The sequence below is a fragment of the Phallusia mammillata genome, chromosome 3 (assembly GCF_965637545.1).
Source record: "Phallusia mammillata chromosome 3, kaPhaMamm4.hap1.1, whole genome shotgun sequence".
Classification (NCBI taxonomy): Eukaryota; Metazoa; Chordata; class Ascidiacea; order Phlebobranchia; family Ascidiidae; genus Phallusia; species Phallusia mammillata.
In genome coordinates, this window is record NC_137254.1 from 31,750,206 (window position 1) to 31,767,344 (window position 17,139).

Consider the following 17,139-nt stretch of genomic DNA (forward strand, 5'->3'; position numbering starts at 1 on the left):
TTTGAAGCCACGGCTTGTCTTTGCACAAGCTTAACCGCATGTCATGCTCCACTTCCAATCGATTACGATGTTTCGTTTTTAATACACTCATTGCACTAAATCCTGCTTCACACAGACACGTGGTTAAAAACGGGATTAGAAAAATTTGGCATAGTTGGGTACCTTGCATAAATAACTATTCACTCGTTCTGGTGTCACCTTAAATAATACAAACTTATAGTGATGAGTCATAATATACGTTGTCAAAGCCCATTGTTACGCGATAAAGGCATTTTCTGTTTTTCCACTACCACGATTTAATTGCAACAGGAGGTAGCAAGCTGTACTACAAAACAAGAGCAAAAGTTGCGATCTAAAAGAACATAATATTAGTTTCATTTTCTGTAATCAATTTTAAAATGCAATAAATTAAATTCGGCGACTTATTGCGACCCCAGAAAAAGTTTAGGCGACCCCACTTGGGGTCGCGACCCATACGTTGGCGACCACTGATTTAGGGCAGGGATGGCGAACCACTGACCCGCGGGTCACGAAGTCACCCGCCACATAAATTTTAACGACCTATTTGTTGTTTTTAAAATTTACACGGATTACTAAAGGTAGGGTTGCCAAACTTCCAAGATTAAAAACCTTAATTAAAGCCCTTTGCCAGATTGCCTATTGTCTTAAATTACAGATTGTTGAGTCAATTGTGAGGAAACAGATATGTTTATTTAAACTCACAACTTGACTTTGTTGACGCTGTTCGGTTGCAGATATTTATGCGAATCCTTGTTTTCAGACCTGAATTTGGGAAAATCAAGTGCCAGGAATCGTCTTAGCTCAGATATGACTGCTGCGTGTATTAAGCTGAAAACTATCTAGGATTGCAAGACTTGCAGAGCAACAAGCTTCTCATTGACATGTAATAAAATAAGTGACCCACTTTGTTTTCTTGTCGAATTAGGATCTTATGTTAACCCATTCAACCAAAAAGGGGTGTGCAACAGGCGGCCCGCGGGCCACAATTCGGCCTACCAAGCTATTTAGAGTGGCCCTCACTAACACACTGATTCAGAGAAGAAATGCAAATCTTTTACGAATTTAGCAAAACTTTCCACTAGCTAGGATTTGGTTCAAAGCTATGGTGGTTATTAGGGTTAGAGCTGGAGTTAGGGTTTGGTTTCAAGCCACGGTGGTTGTTAGGGTTAGAGTCGGAGTTAGGGTTTGGTTTCAAGCTACGGTGGTTGTTAGGGTTTGGTTTCAAGCTATGGTGGTTGTTAGGGTTTGGTTTCAAGCTACGGTGGTTGTTAGGGTTAGAGTCGGAGTTAGGGTTTGATTTCAAGCTACAGTGGCTAATAGGGTTAGCGTTGGAGTTAGGGTTTGATTTCAAGCTACGGTGGCTATTAGGGTTAGCGTTGGAGTTAGGGTTTGGTTTCAAGCTACGGTGGTTGTTAAGGTTAGAGCTGGAGTCAGGGTTTGGTTTCAAACTACGGTGGTTATTAGGGTTAGCGTTGGAGTTAGGGTTTGGTTTCAAGCTACGGTGGTTGTTAGGGTTAGAGTTGGGTTTCAAGCTACGGTGGTTGTTAGGGTTAGATTCGGAGTTAGGGTTTGGTTTCAAGCTACGGTGGTTGTTAGGGTTAGAGTTGGGTTTCAAGCTACGGTGGTTGTTAGGGTTAGATTCGGAGTTAGGGTTTGGTTTCAAACTACGGTGGCTATTAGGGTTAGCGTTGGAGTTAGGGTTTGGTTTAAAGCTATGGTGGCTATTAGGGTTAGCGTTGGAGTTAGGGTTTGGTTTAAAGCTATGGTGGCTATTAGGGTTAGATTCGGAGTTAGGGTTTGTTTCAAGCTACGGTGGTTGTTAGGGTTAGATTCGGAGTTAGGGTTTGGTTTCAAGCTACGGTGGTTGTTAGGGTTAGAGTTGGGTTTCAAGCTACAGTGGTTGTTAGGGTTAGATTCGGAGTTAGGGTTTGATTTCAAACTACGGTGGCTATTAGGGTTAGCGTTGGAGTTAGGGTTTGGTTTAAAGCTATGGTGGCTATTAGGGTTAGATTCGGAGTTAGGGTTTGGTTTCAAGCTACGGTGGTTGTTAGGGTTAGAGTTGGGTTTCAAGCTACGGTGGTTGTTAGGGTTAGATTCGGAGTTAGGGTTTGGTTTCAAGCTACGGTGGTTGTTAGGGTTAGATTCGGAGTTAGGGTTTGGTTTCAAGCTACGGTGGTTGTTAGGGTTAGAGTGGGAGTTAGGGTTTGGTTTCAAGCTACGGTGGTTGTTAGGGTTAGAGTTGGGTTTCAAGCTACGGTGGTTGTTAGGGTTAGAGTCGGAGTTAGGGTTTGATTTAAAGCTACAGTGGCTATTAGGGTTAGCGTTGGAGTTAGGGTTTGGTTTAAAGCTATGGTGGCTATTAGGGTTAGATTCGGAGTTAGGGTTTGGTTTCAAGCTACGGTGGTTGTTAGGGTTAGAGTTGGGTTTCAAGCTACGGTGGTTGTTAGGGTTAGATTCGGAGTTAGGGTTTGGTTTCAAGCTACGGTGGTTGTTAGGGTTAGAGTTGGGTTTCAAGCTACGGTGGTTGTTAGGGTTAGATTCGGAGTTAGGGTTTGGTTTCAAACTACGGTGGCTATTAGGGTTAGCGTTGGAGTTAGGGTTTGGTTTAAAGCTATGGTGGCTATTAGGGTTAGCGTTGGAGTTAGGGTTTGGTTTAAAGCTATGGTGGCTATTAGGGTTAGATTCGGAGTTAGGGTTTGTTTCAAGCTACGGTGGTTGTTAGGGTTAGATTCGGAGTTAGGGTTTGGTTTCAAGCTACGGTGGTTGTTAGGGTTAGAGTTGGGTTTCAAGCTACAGTGGTTGTTAGGGTTAGATTCGGAGTTAGGGTTTGATTTCAAACTACGGTGGCTATTAGGGTTAGCGTTGGAGTTAGGGTTTGGTTTAAAGCTATGGTGGCTATTAGGGTTAGATTCGGAGTTAGGGTTTGGTTTCAAGCTACGGTGGTTGTTAGGGTTAGAGTTGGGTTTCAAGCTACGGTGGTTGTTAGGGTTAGATTCGGAGTTAGGGTTTGGTTTCAAGCTACGGTGGTTGTTAGGGTTAGAGTGGGAGTTAGGGTTTGGTTTCAAGCTACGGTGGCTATTAGGGTTAGCGTTGGAGTTAGGTTTTGGTTTCAAACTACGGTGGCTATTAGGGTTAGCGTTGGAGTTAGGGTTTGGTTTAAAGCTATGGTGGCTATTAGGGTTAGATTCGGAGTTAGGGTTTGGTTTCAAGCTACGGTGGTTGTTAGGGTTAGAGTTGGGTTTCAAGCTACAGTGGTTGTTAGGGTTAGATTCGGAGTTAGGGTTTGGTTTCAAGCTACGGTGGTTGTTAGGGTTAGAGTCGGAGTTAGGGTTTGATTTAAAGCTACAGTGGCTATTAGGGTTAGCGTTGGAGTTAGGGTTTGGTTTAAAGCTATGGTGGCTATTAGGGTTAGATTCGGAGTTAGGGTTTGGTTTAAAGCTATGGTGGCTATTAGGGTTAGATTCGGAGTTAGGGTTTGTTTCAAGCTACGGTGGTTGTTAGGGTTAGATTCGGAGTTAGGGTTTGGTTTCAAGCTACGGTGGTTGTTAGGGTTAGAGTTGGGTTTCAAGCTACAGTGGTTGTTAGGGTTAGATTCGGAGTTAGGGTTTGATTTCAAACTACGGTGGCTATTAGGGTTAGCGTTGGAGTTAGGGTTTGGTTTAAAGCTATGGTGGCTATTAGGGTTAGATTCGGAGTTAGGGTTTGGTTTCAAGCTACGGTGGTTGTTAGGGTTAGAGTTGGGTTTCAAGCTACGGTGGTTGTTAGGGTTAGATTCGGAGTTAGGGTTTGGTTTCAAGCTACGGTGGTTGTTAGGGTTAGAGTGGGAGTTAGGGTTTGGTTTCAAGCTACGGTGGCTATTAGGGTTAGCGTTGGAGTTAGGTTTTGGTTTCAAACTACGGTGGCTATTAGGGTTAGCGTTGGAGTTAGGGTTTGGTTTAAAGCTATGGTGGCTATTAGGGTTAGATTCGGAGTTAGGGTTTGGTTTCAAGCTACGGTGGTTGTTAGGGTTAGAGTTGGGTTTCAAGCTACAGTGGTTGTTAGGGTTAGATTCGGAGTTAGGGTTTGGTTTCAAGCTACGGTGGTTGTTAGGGTTAGAGTCGGAGTTAGGGTTTGATTTAAAGCTACAGTGGCTATTAGGGTTAGCGTTGGAGTTAGGGTTTGGTTTAAAGCTATGGTGGCTATTAGGGTTAGATTCGGAGTTAGGGTTTGGTTTCAAGCTACGGTGGTTGTTAGGGTTAGAGTTGGGTTTCAAGCTACGGTGGTTGTTACGGTTAGAGTGGGAGTTAGGGTTTGGTTTCAAGCTACGGTGGCTATTAGGGTTAGCGTTGGAGTTAGGGTTTAGTTTCAAACTACGGTGGCTATTAGGGTTAGCGTTGGAGTTAGGGTTTGGTTTAAAGCTATGGTGGCTATTAGGGTTAGATTCGGAGTTAGGGTTTGGTTTCAAGCTACGGTGGTTGTTAGGGTTAGATTCGGAGTTAGGGTTTGGTTTAAAGCTATGGTGGCTATTAGGGTTAGCGTTGGAGTTAGGGTTTAGTTTCAAACTACGGTGGCTATTAGGGTTAGCGTTGGAGTTAGGGTTTGGTTTAAAGCTATGGTGGCTATTAGGGTTAGATTCGGAGTTAGGGTTTGGTTTCAAGCTACGGTGGTTGTTAGGGTTAGATTCGGAGTTAGGGTTTGGTTTAAAGCTATGGTGGCTATTAGGGTTAGATTCGGAGTTAGGGTTTGGTTTCAAGCTACGGTGGTTGTTAGGGTTAGATTCGGAGTTAGGGTTTGGTTTCAAGCTACGGTGGTTGTTAGGGTTAGAGTTGGGTTTCAAGCTACGGTGGTTGTTACGGTTAGAGTGGGAGTTAGGGTTTGATTTAAAGCTACGGTGGTTGTTAGGGTTAGCGTTGGAGTTAGGGTTTGGTTTCAAACTACGGTGGCTATTAGGGTTAGCGTTGGAGTTAGGGTTTGGTTTAAAGCTACGGTGGTTGTTAGGGTTAGATTCGGAGTTAGGGTTTGGTTTCAAGCTACGGTGGTTGTTAGGGTTAGAGTTGGGTTTGGTTTCAAGCTACGGTGGTTGTTACGGTTAGAGTGGGAGTTAGGGTTTGATTTAAAGCTACGGTGGTTGTTAGGGTTAGCGTTGGAGTTAGGGTTTGATTTCAAGCTACAGTGGCTATTAGGGTTAGCGTTGGAGTTAGGGTTTGAAACAAAGCTATGGTGGTTGTTAGGGTCAGGGTTTGGTTTACAGCTACGGTGCTTATTAGTCTGAGAGTATTCCAATCCCTTAATGCAACAGGTTTTTAAACGTTTTGGCGCAACATGATTCCTGTGACCTTATTTCGGACCGACGACACCCTAAATACACGATGACGTAGTTAGGGGGTTAAATGCACCACCAGAAATTTGTCGCACAAATAGTTATTTAATGAGACGGAATTTCAAACTGGGTTTAAGCCGTATATGGAGCTGGACACGCATATTTGTTACAATGACGGATTCTATTATCTCGTTTTAAACTAACGATTGTGTGTCGATGTAAAGTGGGCAGTAACGAGACAATTAACATGATTGTGACAGATGACTTGTGACGCAAATTGAACTCTGGTTAACTGAACCCTATGAACCCTAACCCCTAAATTGAACCCTATGTGTGACATTAACCCATTTAACCCACAGAATATACGGACGCCCAAAGAGGTTCGGACAAAAGGAGGAATAATTTCGGTCAAACCTCAAAGCCAATAAACCAACAAAGAATAACCAATAAAGTGCCGGAAAGTTTGTGCAGATTAAGATTTGTGACAAACGTGATTTGTGCGACAACAATGGAACGCCTATTCGATATTATTTGTCACCAAACGAAGCCACGCCCAGAACAATAAGTACAAAGTTAATTTCGGTGGCAAATTTTCGTGTTTTAAGCCTTGTAAAGTGTATAGCGAACAAAACGTAGATTGTTAGTGTGGCGCGCAAGCATAAAAAGTTTGGGAAACGCTGTTCTAGAGACAAACAGTTTGTTTACTTATCAACTTTCGAATTTGTCGCTCGGGCATTGATCATTGAATTCCAAAAGTTAGGTTTTGGGCCGAATATATAAAAAGTTTGGACAGAAACATCAACAAAAGAAAAATCGTTTAATTTGAACGTAATTGTTGCGTCACAATCAAAAGAACAAGAAGCGTGGAACAAAAGAAATTCGAGCAAAAGCGAAAATATTTCCAGAAAGTTTTGTTTGCGGCCGGAATTATCAAGAAACTAAGGTTCCGTATTTTGCTGCGAGCAATCTAGAATTCCTACAACGTCGTATTGTCATAACTTGTCGTCATGCCAACAATAATGGGTGTTTATGCGACATAATGGTACTGGTTCGTGTTGTCTTTGTCTCTTTGCATGTAATCGCGCTCTATTAAGCTTTCAATCCTTTTCTTGATGTCCGTCGGCTGTGAACAAAAATATTTGGAAATATTAGAAACTGAAACATGCCACAAGCGTTACAATATAGATTATGACATCATAAACAAAGGCCCTGTGCAGCCCAATCGGTGCATCAAGTCGAAAACTAATCTGGGCTTTTACGGTGCCATTAGATGGTATATATATATATATGATATAAACCAATTTCTTTGCATCAGTAATTTCAAAATAAAAACAATCAGGTGAACGGCGGCCGTGAAATAAGGATCTGCGATGCGGTTTTCAATTTATAAGGTCTCATCAGTGCATCTGGTGACAAGACATGGGCCGTTTGAGCTAGTGTAGCCATTCAACGGCAGTTTGTTGGGGGCATTGTCTGCCGCTTATCTATTATTGGCTTCATGCTTTTACATTGATACTGTGACACTGAACCCGGTTTGTTTCCCAAGCAGTTGCTTGGCTATTGTGACCCAGTTTCATGTGTGGTGTATGCCCAGTTGTGGCATCGCACAGAATAGGTGAAGTACGGGTTTTTACCCTGTTACTCCCAACATGAATGGCTAAACTAGCCAATATGCCCTACGTATTGTCACCAGCTGCACTGATGAGACCTTATAAATCGAAACAATGTGCACTGTCTGCAGCTTACTTGTATTTTGGGGCTTGATGCTTTTGCATGGAGCAGCATTAGCGTTGAACCAAAACATTAATACACAGAAATAACGTTCGTGTGATGCTGAACCGAATCAAGTCGGCCTCTTAAGCATATTAACACGGGAAGGTGGAGATTAAAAAAATCGGGATTAAACCGAGGGCAGAAACGCACAAAACATGTTCGTTTAAATAAGTGGAATGCCATGAATTAACTTTTGTATGTTTCCAGGCACAATACGTGTTAAAAGAATCCCGAAACGTATGAAGCTAAACATGTGCCTCGGGAACTCAAGCATTATAAAACCTTGTAGGGCGGTTTAAGCATTAGAACATGTCGTGGACGTAGTTTTTACATGCTTAGGCATAATGTGTGTTAGACCAACCCACCTCAAAAACATATAAACATACGTACCTTAATCGGGAACTTGAGTTGGTCGTAAACTTCGGACGCTAGAAGTTGATGCGACAAAGACTTTCTCATTTTCATTGTTCTAACAATCGCTGCATCTATCTGATATTGTCGGTCCTGGAAAACGCGTTCGGTCGTGTCGATGTTTTCTTCAACCTGTGAATATAAACAGCATGGGTGAGTGGGAAATTACCCGGCCTCCACGCTTTCCATAAAGTTTTACGTAGATTAAATAAACCCCAGACGTTACCGCTGCGTGATTACAGGAAGTCGTTATCTCAAAGCCAAAGCCACGCGCATGCATCCAATTGTATTGGCTTATCTAATCGTCAATTGTGACGTAATAAGGGTTTAAATAAAGAGTTCACTGCACTAACAATACAAAAGTAGCTCGTCTTAGGGACCTTGAGCTGTAGAAAGTGCCAAGTTTAAAGTTGGGCCGGGTTTCGGTCTTGTACTTTCGGATTTGGGCCTGCTTACAATTTTGCACAAAGCGTTTTGCCGCTTAACGCGTCGTTTTAAACTAAAAAACGAAATTAGGCAACGGAGCAACAGCTGGCAGTTTGACGTGTGAATTAAGTATTTACGTGCGGTCTAACACATTAGTGTGGGAAATTTTCCGAAGCAGAATAAATACGCCATAAGGGAATTCCCAAATATAATTGTTGGGCCCCTTTCTTTAAATTTCGGGATTAGCCCAACACGATCCGTTGCGCAACCCGCTACGGTTGAACGCACACAGCTAGTTCCCCGACTTGCTACGGTTGAGCGCACACAGCTAGTTACCCAACCCGTTTTCCAACCCACCGTTTCTTTCATCTGAATTTGGTTGATTTTGATCCGAATCAGTTTATGTTTGAAATCGGAGTTGAACTCGAACTTGTCGTCGTCACCCACATCTTTGCCCTTGGGAATCTGAAGGTCAAATATATCAAGGTTAACTGCTTGGCTGAAACTTGGGGGTGATTCGCTTTCGATGACGTGGTACGATGACGTCATACTGTATATGACGTAAAAATCTCTAGTTTTACGTCACATTCTAATTTAGTTTAAGCGTTTTACAATATTTTTGGGCCAGATATCGTTTTACAAATCGTGGCCACTCACTGCTAAAGTTTTGGAATAAAAACTTTTATCCACGCAGGTGCACAGCAAATAACACAAGCATGTAGGTTTCCAAATCCCTGGTTTAAAGTTTCGAACAAACCTTGGTTAGAACTCTGGCCTTCCCACAAGCGAGCGATTGTAAAGTTCGTTTCAACTCAACGTCTTTACACAAAGTCTCATCTCGGATGTATTTGTACGAGAAGACGTCGCCCTCGTTGAATAGGAGAAGAATCAAAGTTTGGAAGAGAGAAACCTGAAGCTCCTTGTTGCCCTAGAAACATGTTTATGACATCACTATTAATTTACCAAGTTCTGGAACCTTTTGTTTGTCTCATTTTTTACACTTTGGTGATAACTTAAATCTTCTAACAAAACTATAAAGATTCCTCAAGTAACTATTCAAAACATTTTGATTCCTTCCCAATATATTACATAGTAGATGCTAACCCATGCAAATATCATTTAAAATTGGCTCTTTTATCAACTTTACAGGTTATATTTCCAGAGCTGAAGTGTCTATTTACAAACCACATGTAAAAATCAAAGTAAATTCCTTCCCTGTTGGGAACTACTGCTATAATCCATGATGATCAAAGCAATTTAAGTTTAAATTTTACAACTTAGTAACTTACATTTTTAAACTTGCTTTTCAAGACACAATGTCCGAGAGTTGATTGAAACGTGAGTTTTCTCCCAGAATGTTTCATCAGATAAAACTGCCTGAAACACTCCTGGAGTTTGCCCTGAAACAAATCAACACAATGTCAATTATTTGTGTCAGTAAATTCACAGTCTATAATAAAAGTTATAAGCCTGACAGCAAACACACACACACAAGTAATGTAGAAGTTTGATTAAATTGTAAACTGCGAATATTTTTCAACACTTACACACACTTTTATCGACTGGTCCCAAATGGAATATTTTATTGACTCTATTAAATTGTGTTTTTGAAATTAACTTTCACCAAATTACTTTTTAGTTTGAAATTTTAGTTTTAGCTCCGTGAATGACATTTCAAACATCAACTAATAAAAGTGGATTTAACAGTATTACCATTGCACATAAAGTATCATGCATTTGAAAGTATATTTATTATTCCACATTTGCATTAGATCAAAAGTTTGTCATTATGTGAATTCTAAACAAGTGTCACATAAGAGCTATTCGATAAACATTACCAGTTTACAATTACAGAGTTGCACGCACAATAGTGGTTGTGTGAAACAGTTTACTGTAAAACCCACTTCAATGCCACACATGAAACCAACCAACCATTTCAACGGGCAATCGAACTTCCATGGCCGTGTATGTCGGCCAATATCCCATTGTGAGAATGTTAACGTTGATATCTACGCTGATATCTTGCATGTCTGCCTTCGTGGACTGGTACTGTAGAGAAAAAATACATTTGTTATATTATTACCTCAAATCTATTTCACAACAATGTAATGAGTGTTTTTTCAAGTGGTAAAAACACATGTGCAACTGGAAAAACAACATTGTTTCGTTAACTGTCAGCTTATCATATACACTCATCGTAAAGAAGTAACGTGTATTAAATTTATTTCAAATGTGAAGAAATCAATAATTCATAATAATAACAGGACAGTTTGTTGAAATGTGTTCAATTGTACGCCACATGTGGTGATGTATTATTGGCTTATAATATTCTTTCAGGGGTTACAAAGTAAACCTATTTGTCAACAATTGTTAGGGAAGCAAATAACTTGACCCAGCAGAACATTTGCTAACGTGTAATGTCTACAGACAAACCAAATTTAAATGAATATGAAAGGGGGAGCAGTAGGATCGGTGTAAAATAAAAATGTAATCTGCCTTAAACTTTAAACTTTATAAACCGCAGTTTACGATCAAACAATATAGTATAATCACATTATGTGTCACTTGTGTTATTGTTGCACATGTGTTCTGTGCACCGAGTGTATTTAACAAAGTTTTAAAAGCAGGCACAGGTTTTATCGTGCATTGGTTTAAAGCAGCTCAAACACTAGTACAGTGGTTCAGGACCATAAGTATGCGGACCCCCGTTCAGAACCATTCAACCAGTGAAACATAAACATCATACACTCACCTGTCTGTATTGACTCATCAGCTCCTTCGAGTGGAACATATCTTTGAACATTCCTTCGAGTTTACTCGTGAACGCTCCACCGCATTCCTGTTTCAACTTCGACAGCATCGACTTCTCGGCATCAACAGAAGCACTTTTGCCCACTAGGAGGCGCTTTGCAAGGTCTTTTTTGTAAAAAGCTTCAAAAACGTCTTTTCCTAAAATCAAGGAAATGAAAATGAGGACAAAATTTGATTTTACTTCTATGTTGCAGAAAAATCATAAAACTGACAAATGAAACAATCGAGTAATTATGAAGCACACAATTTTAACAAGTTTGTTTACTTGATTTTGTATTTTGATTCAGAGAGAAAATGACAAAAAAACAGTGGAAAATTCAAATAAATCGTTTACTAATAGCTGGGAGATTATGCTCATAATAAACTAAGATACAGAATAATAAATGGACTAATTATTAAACATACAATTTGTTTTGCTTGCTTTCATAGTTTGATTCAGAAAGTTGGAAAATGACAAAAGAATACTGGAATAATTAATTAAATCTTTTTCGTACTAGTGAATTATAGATTATATTCACAATAGGAATAATAGGATAATTGTCAACACTAAATGCAAGCTGGTGTTTTCAATGATTGGAAGATTATGTTCATAACAAACTAAGATGCAGAGTAATGTGAAAACTATCAACAGCAGCAACATTTTATTTACCGTGTATAAACCTGAACAACAGCATGATTCGATCTAACGTCCGATCAAGTTCAGCCTCGCTTGATTCCTTGTTGCCCGATCTCATTCTCTGGTCGACATATTTCGCTGGAAATTAAACCAACGATGGTGACAAACCAACATTCTCAAGTTACATATGTGGTGCCAAGTACTTTGCTATCTTTTTGATACAAAAACAAAATGGTTTAATACAGCAATGACTAAAATCCTTTGTTTTATTAAGTAGTAAAATGCTACAAATAGTATTTAGTTTTACAGATTTTCTTCATAACATCCTAAATCAGTGGTTCTCAACCTTTTTAATTAACACCCCAGAACCACAGAAAATCACTGAAGATTATTACTTTGAAAGCTAAAATAGCAATGCTTGGAGGTTTTCTGAGGTTTGGTGCGAGCCGCAAAATAAGTAGATGGGAGCCGCAGTTGAGACTCACTGACTTTAATACAATTTTGCATGATATGGTTGGTTGCACAAAACCGGTTCGATAACCCACTTGACAGAACAAAATATTTCTGACTTGAGAAACAGCATGTTATCAACTCACCTATCAGCTCTGCAGGTTTGTTTTGTCGTTTGTTGACGGAGCTTTCGAAAGCTCGTTGTAATCCGTGAATAAACTTTGCATCTTTATCGAAACAAGTATTTACGATGTTGTCGAGTTTTTCCTTCAAATCCAGCAAATCTTGAACCATTGTGGCGTCCGCGTTTGAATCCATCACAATCCCGCTCGCTACACCCTGTAAATGTTATAGTGTGAAGTAGCATTATTGGTCGGAGCATAAAGACCATAAAATATGTTTAATAACAATGCCCGAACTTTATCCTAAAAAAAATGTTTGGGAGGAACTGAAAACACACTGTTTTTAGTTCAATTTTTGTGAAAACAGACACACACATTCACCAAATTTGTTTAATAATCTGTTTTTAGGGTTTGGACATAAAAATCTTGCACTAATACAAATTCAAAAACATAAATTTTAAAACTAAACTTTACCCCAAAAATAAGAAACTAAAACAAGTGTGAGCTAATTGTTGGCAAAAAGAAAGAAGGCAAAAAGAAGAGAATAGTACAAAAACAGTATGTGTTCCCTTTCACAAAAGTTTGTGGGGTGTTCATGGACAGAGTAGTGGGAAGGTCTACCTTGACATGATCTGTGAAACATGTGCAGAGGGACTGAGTTCCATCTTGTATGGAGGAGAGCAGGGAATAAAATCTTTGCAAGTCCGACATGCGATTCTCGTTGATCAGATAACTCAGTCCTTTGTTAAGGAGGAAATCGGTGTGTCGAGCGATAAGTTGTGACTCCACGCAAGCAATCAGCGGTTTCCTACAATGCACAAGAAAAAATTATAATTGTGTTTTGCCCCCAAGTTATCTGTTGAGCTTGTGGAAATGGATGTAAACAATACAAACCAGATGATAATATAGTGTGCATGTGAATGTTATTCATCTACTTACGAATGTCAACTATGTTGAAATGCCACAAGTTTGCAAAAATTTTTCAAACAGGCACTTCACCATCAACAAACTAAATCAAACCGTATGTATTTTTAAACCTTGGTTTGGGATTTGACCAAACAGCCAAAAATCTATTAATACATTATTGTGAAAAATCCTTTCAGATTGTGTGTCCCTGCTGCCTTAAATAATCTCAGTTTAAACCTCTTCAAGTTTGTGTCACCAACAACCAAGCAACTTACAGTGTTGAATTATCCATGCAGCCTTAAAATAGTATAAGTATGCATCTGCTTAAACCTCAGCAAGTATGTTTCAGCAACAACCAAGCAACTTACAGTGTTGAATTATCCATGCAAGTGATGCAGAGATTCCTCTCTTCCTCAATTCTCTTCTCAGTGTGAATCAAATATTCGTAAACTTCAAGTTGGTTCTTCTTTACGTCACCTTCCGTCAAGTAAAACTGTTCCGTTTCTTTCAGGAAATGTTTCTCAAACAACGAATGGTAAATCTAAAAAAACAAAATGACAAATTAAGTTCCAGTAATTCCCACAAGTCAAATCACTTGAATAGCAAACGAGTGAGTTTGCTTTCAAGAACAACACTGTAATTTAGTTTAGCTCAGTCCTTTGGTGAAATACCCACAAATGTGGAATAAACTATAATGTTTTTATGCGGGGCGCTTGGTCGAGTAGTTGCATGAACTAAGCCGAGCACTACACAATCACTACAAATTGTTTACTTATTGCTTATTGCAGAGTAAGGTAATGGACAAGTAACAAATGGGTTTGTTTACATCATAGCACATGTGATCACTGCTCCTGCACAAAAGTAGGGTTCTTAAAGAATAAAAGTGATGTTGTTTCAAAAAAAGGCAAAACTTAAAGTGTTCTTAATTAATGCTGTTGTTACTCAAAAAATGTTGGTGTTTTACTTAGCATTGGCTTGCCTCACAAGTCATGACCCCTAGATCTTAAATACGGCCCTGGTGGCCAGAAAAGGGACTTCAAAAAAATGAAAAGAACTACACATAAATGGGAGTGACATCACAATACACTGAGCATTAGATCGTTAGATGCTCGAACAAACTTGCGATTTTAGCAAATCCCAAGTTTTTTTAATAAATTGATGAAAAGTTTTACTATAATTGCATTTTGCCAGTAATGTTTGCATTTACTTTGAATATTGAACAGTTCGTTTAATTTTGGGGCAGAATTGGAGGTGAAGACTCATGAAAGTTGTGTTCGAATCTTGTTTCGTGAGCACAAAAATGTCAAGTAACATATGATTTGGAACCAAGCATCACCTGTAGATCATTCAGCATTGAAAGTAAATTCCTCAGCAAACTCCGGTTCACGGCATCACCCGATCTCTCACGAACAACCAGCTCCAACAATCCAAGCAAACATCTTTCACGAACATGATCACGGGAGAGGACGTTTTCACGAAACAAGTCCAAACCCAAATCCCTGCAAAAATCATCAAATTAATTAAGAAATCAAAAATATGTTACTGCAAAATACTTCCATGATAACAAAACAATTGTAAAACAAATTTGCTATGTACAAGTCTGTGCTTTTCGAAAAACTGACATAAAAGTGAAAATAACTTTTGCTTATAAGAGGGAAGGTAACAAAATGCTTCCATGATGATAACACAATTGTTAAAACAACAAATTTGCTATGTACAAGTCTCTGGTTTCAATAAAAATGTGTAAAACTGAAAATAATTTTGCTTACCATAGGGAAGGCAACATTGAGTTTTGCAAAACATAAGTCCGGTCGAGAACGAGAAAAATGCATCGAATCATAATCTGGAACAAAAACACAAACATTAATGCTGCTAAGCGTGCTACAGGTACCTGCTCAAAGATTAGAGGTTTAATCATTCGTTATCGCGCAGTGTTTTTGTTGTGTTGTGCTTGCATTTAATTCTTTTTTCCTTTGGTTAGGGTCCACTGTATTAGTCGCATTTAGTGTTATTTACCCTGATGAAGGCGACCTGTATAGGACCTCGAAACATTGGTATAAAAATACATTTGCCAGAAGAGCTCTATAAACTTGGTATTATGCCTGGCAGCAATAGTTATACAAACATTAATGTTGATAGTATTTAGCTTTTTGTTAAAAATATCAAAAGTTTAAAAAACAGAAAAAAAACATACTGAAAAATTGTAATCTTAGAGTTTTTCAAACAAACAACAAATTTACACACACCGTTTGCTGGCAGTGATCTTGCCATTCTTGTTCCAATCGTCGTAGAAATAGTTCACCATCAATATTTTCATCAAACACATGAACTTGTTTTCGAATGTGTTGTTCACAAACATCTCGTAACTGCACAAAACAACATATTACGTCTGGTATCAATTATAATGTTGTGTGCTTGTTACACACATGCAAAGGTTTGCCAATACATTCTGTCACTCCTTTTAAGCAGTAATTTGCATACTGTGCACTAGCACAGTCTCAGCAAATGGTTTGGATGCCAAAACTTTTGTAAATGTGTAGTCACATAAAACACCATGGTTAGCAATGTCACAAACAGACAATAACACAAATGTTATTCCTATATCCAAACAATGCACGTTTATGAGCAGCTACCTGAGAATAAAGATTCTTTGCGATTTTGTGCGAACATAAATTCTCCACTGCTTTGTAAAGTTCCTCCAAACTGTATCGGATGAACGAAGACCTGAAAACATTAATCGAGGTTAAAACAATCAACTACATATGCAACTACCTACGACACAACTGTTATAAACACATGGATTATGAATAAATTAAAATAAAAAACCTGTGAATTGCTGAAACAGCTTCTTCTAGCTTTCTCCAAGTTTCTCTCTCATAATTTTCAGGCAGCACTGGTTTCGCTAAAAATAACACATAGTCTTATAAAGTTATAAAAGAGAGTTTTGCCTTAACAATTTACACAAAAACTATAGGAAATTTAGAAAGGTGTTTGCAGTCTACATTAGTAAACTTCCGATCCCATATTTGCCAACAATATTATGACATGATTTCTTTAGATGTGGCTCTACTTCACGTTTGCAAGTAAAATATTTTAATATTGCACCAAGTTCACAATCACCTTTGAAGTTTTTGATGGTCAGTTTCTTTGCATTGCTGCTTTTTGAACCAATCATCATCGAGGACTGGGTCACATGTCGTGAAACGCCATTCTTTGATTGGTCAGTGCTCGACGACTGGTTGAGTAATGAACCTGAATCCCCAGACATCAGCCTGGAAACAAATCAAGTCAATTTCATGCAAAACACACTGCAAACAAAATTTGGCTAAATAAACATGTAATGTGTTATTAAAACATATTCTTATAAACTTCATCTTCTTGCATGGTCACAATTACCCCAAAAATACAGCTCCTTTTAGTAAAGCTTTAAAAAATTTGCTTGGTTCCAAGCCCAACAAACACTGCTTAAATACACACCCAGCGGAAACAAGGGGTTTTATTCCATTGCTTATCGGCTTGTCCTATCATAGTGTAATGCAGTGGTTCTCAAACTTTTTTATTGTCGGAGCCAAATGGTATTTCTTAAGTGTGTAAGGAGCCGCAAAAAAAAACGAAACCTTGAGAAAATCACTAAAGAAGATGACTTTGAAAGCTAAAATAGCAATGTTTGGTGGTTTTCTGAGGTCTGGTGCGAGCCGCAGAATACCGCATGTGGCCCCGAAAACCGAGTTTGAGAACCACTGGTGTAATGTGTAAGGCGTGCAAAAAATACCGTATTTATTTGCTGATATTTGCTTTAAAAAATGTTTACTTTTCCCAACCAAAAAAACAACAGTATTAGTGTAACTGGGTATATAATTTTAGCCAATAAAATCTTCATCTCAATAAACTAAAAGTTGTCATCGAAAATGTTAGGAATTATACGAGCTATTATTCCACGCAATATAGCAAATAAATAAAAAAACAAGATACCTGGATTTCTTGGCGGGTTTTTCCAGGGTTAAATTAAATAAATCCTTCAGCAGCAACCCTTTATTACAACTTTGTTGTAAATTGATTTACTTTTCACAAACCAACAGCAAAAAAAGTTGCTGCAGAAAAACGAAGCAAACATGTAAAGTTGTAAACAAGGCATTGATCGGTCACTTGCGGGAAAAAAGTTTCTGCTTCAGTGATCACGAGAAAAAAGGATGTCAAGATTGCTGTTGTCGTTCGAGTTAAGTTGTTTAATCAAAAAATGTAAGCTGTTTTTGGTGAATACAAATTTTAAGACAGTAGAAAGACGCTTTTATAAAATCTAAAAA

The 17,139-nt window shown here is 38.8% G+C and overlaps 2 protein-coding genes across 2 annotated transcripts; both read right to left on the bottom strand.

Moving 5' to 3' along the window:
- Positions 1-815: 815 nt before the first annotated feature.
- LOC145219985 (uncharacterized) lies at positions 816-5,569 on the bottom strand. The gene is made up of 2 exons (XM_080087279.1): positions 5,525-5,569; positions 816-3,506 (listed from the first exon to the last, which is right to left on the bottom strand). The coding sequence occupies exons 1-2, from the start codon at positions 5,567-5,569 to the stop codon at positions 2,580-2,582; spliced, it is 972 nt and encodes a 323-aa protein (XP_079943405.1). The 3' UTR covers positions 816-2,579.
- A 549-nt stretch (positions 5,570-6,118) lies between these two features.
- Positions 6,119-16,949, bottom strand: LOC145217847 (cullin-4B-like). Its single transcript, XM_080085188.1, has 18 exons — positions 16,808-16,949; positions 15,956-16,107; positions 15,662-15,737; positions 15,469-15,559; positions 15,082-15,201; positions 14,605-14,678; positions 14,172-14,334; positions 13,204-13,376; positions 12,551-12,737; positions 11,954-12,146; positions 11,391-11,495; positions 10,683-10,879; positions 9,863-9,979; positions 9,220-9,330; positions 8,688-8,858; positions 8,288-8,395; positions 7,484-7,636; positions 6,119-6,443 (listed from the first exon to the last, which is right to left on the bottom strand). The coding sequence occupies exons 2-18, from the start codon at positions 16,101-16,103 to the stop codon at positions 6,348-6,350; spliced, it is 2,283 nt and encodes a 760-aa protein (XP_079941314.1). The 5' UTR covers positions 16,104-16,107; positions 16,808-16,949; the 3' UTR covers positions 6,119-6,347.
- Between the last annotated feature and the right edge of the window lie 190 nt (positions 16,950-17,139).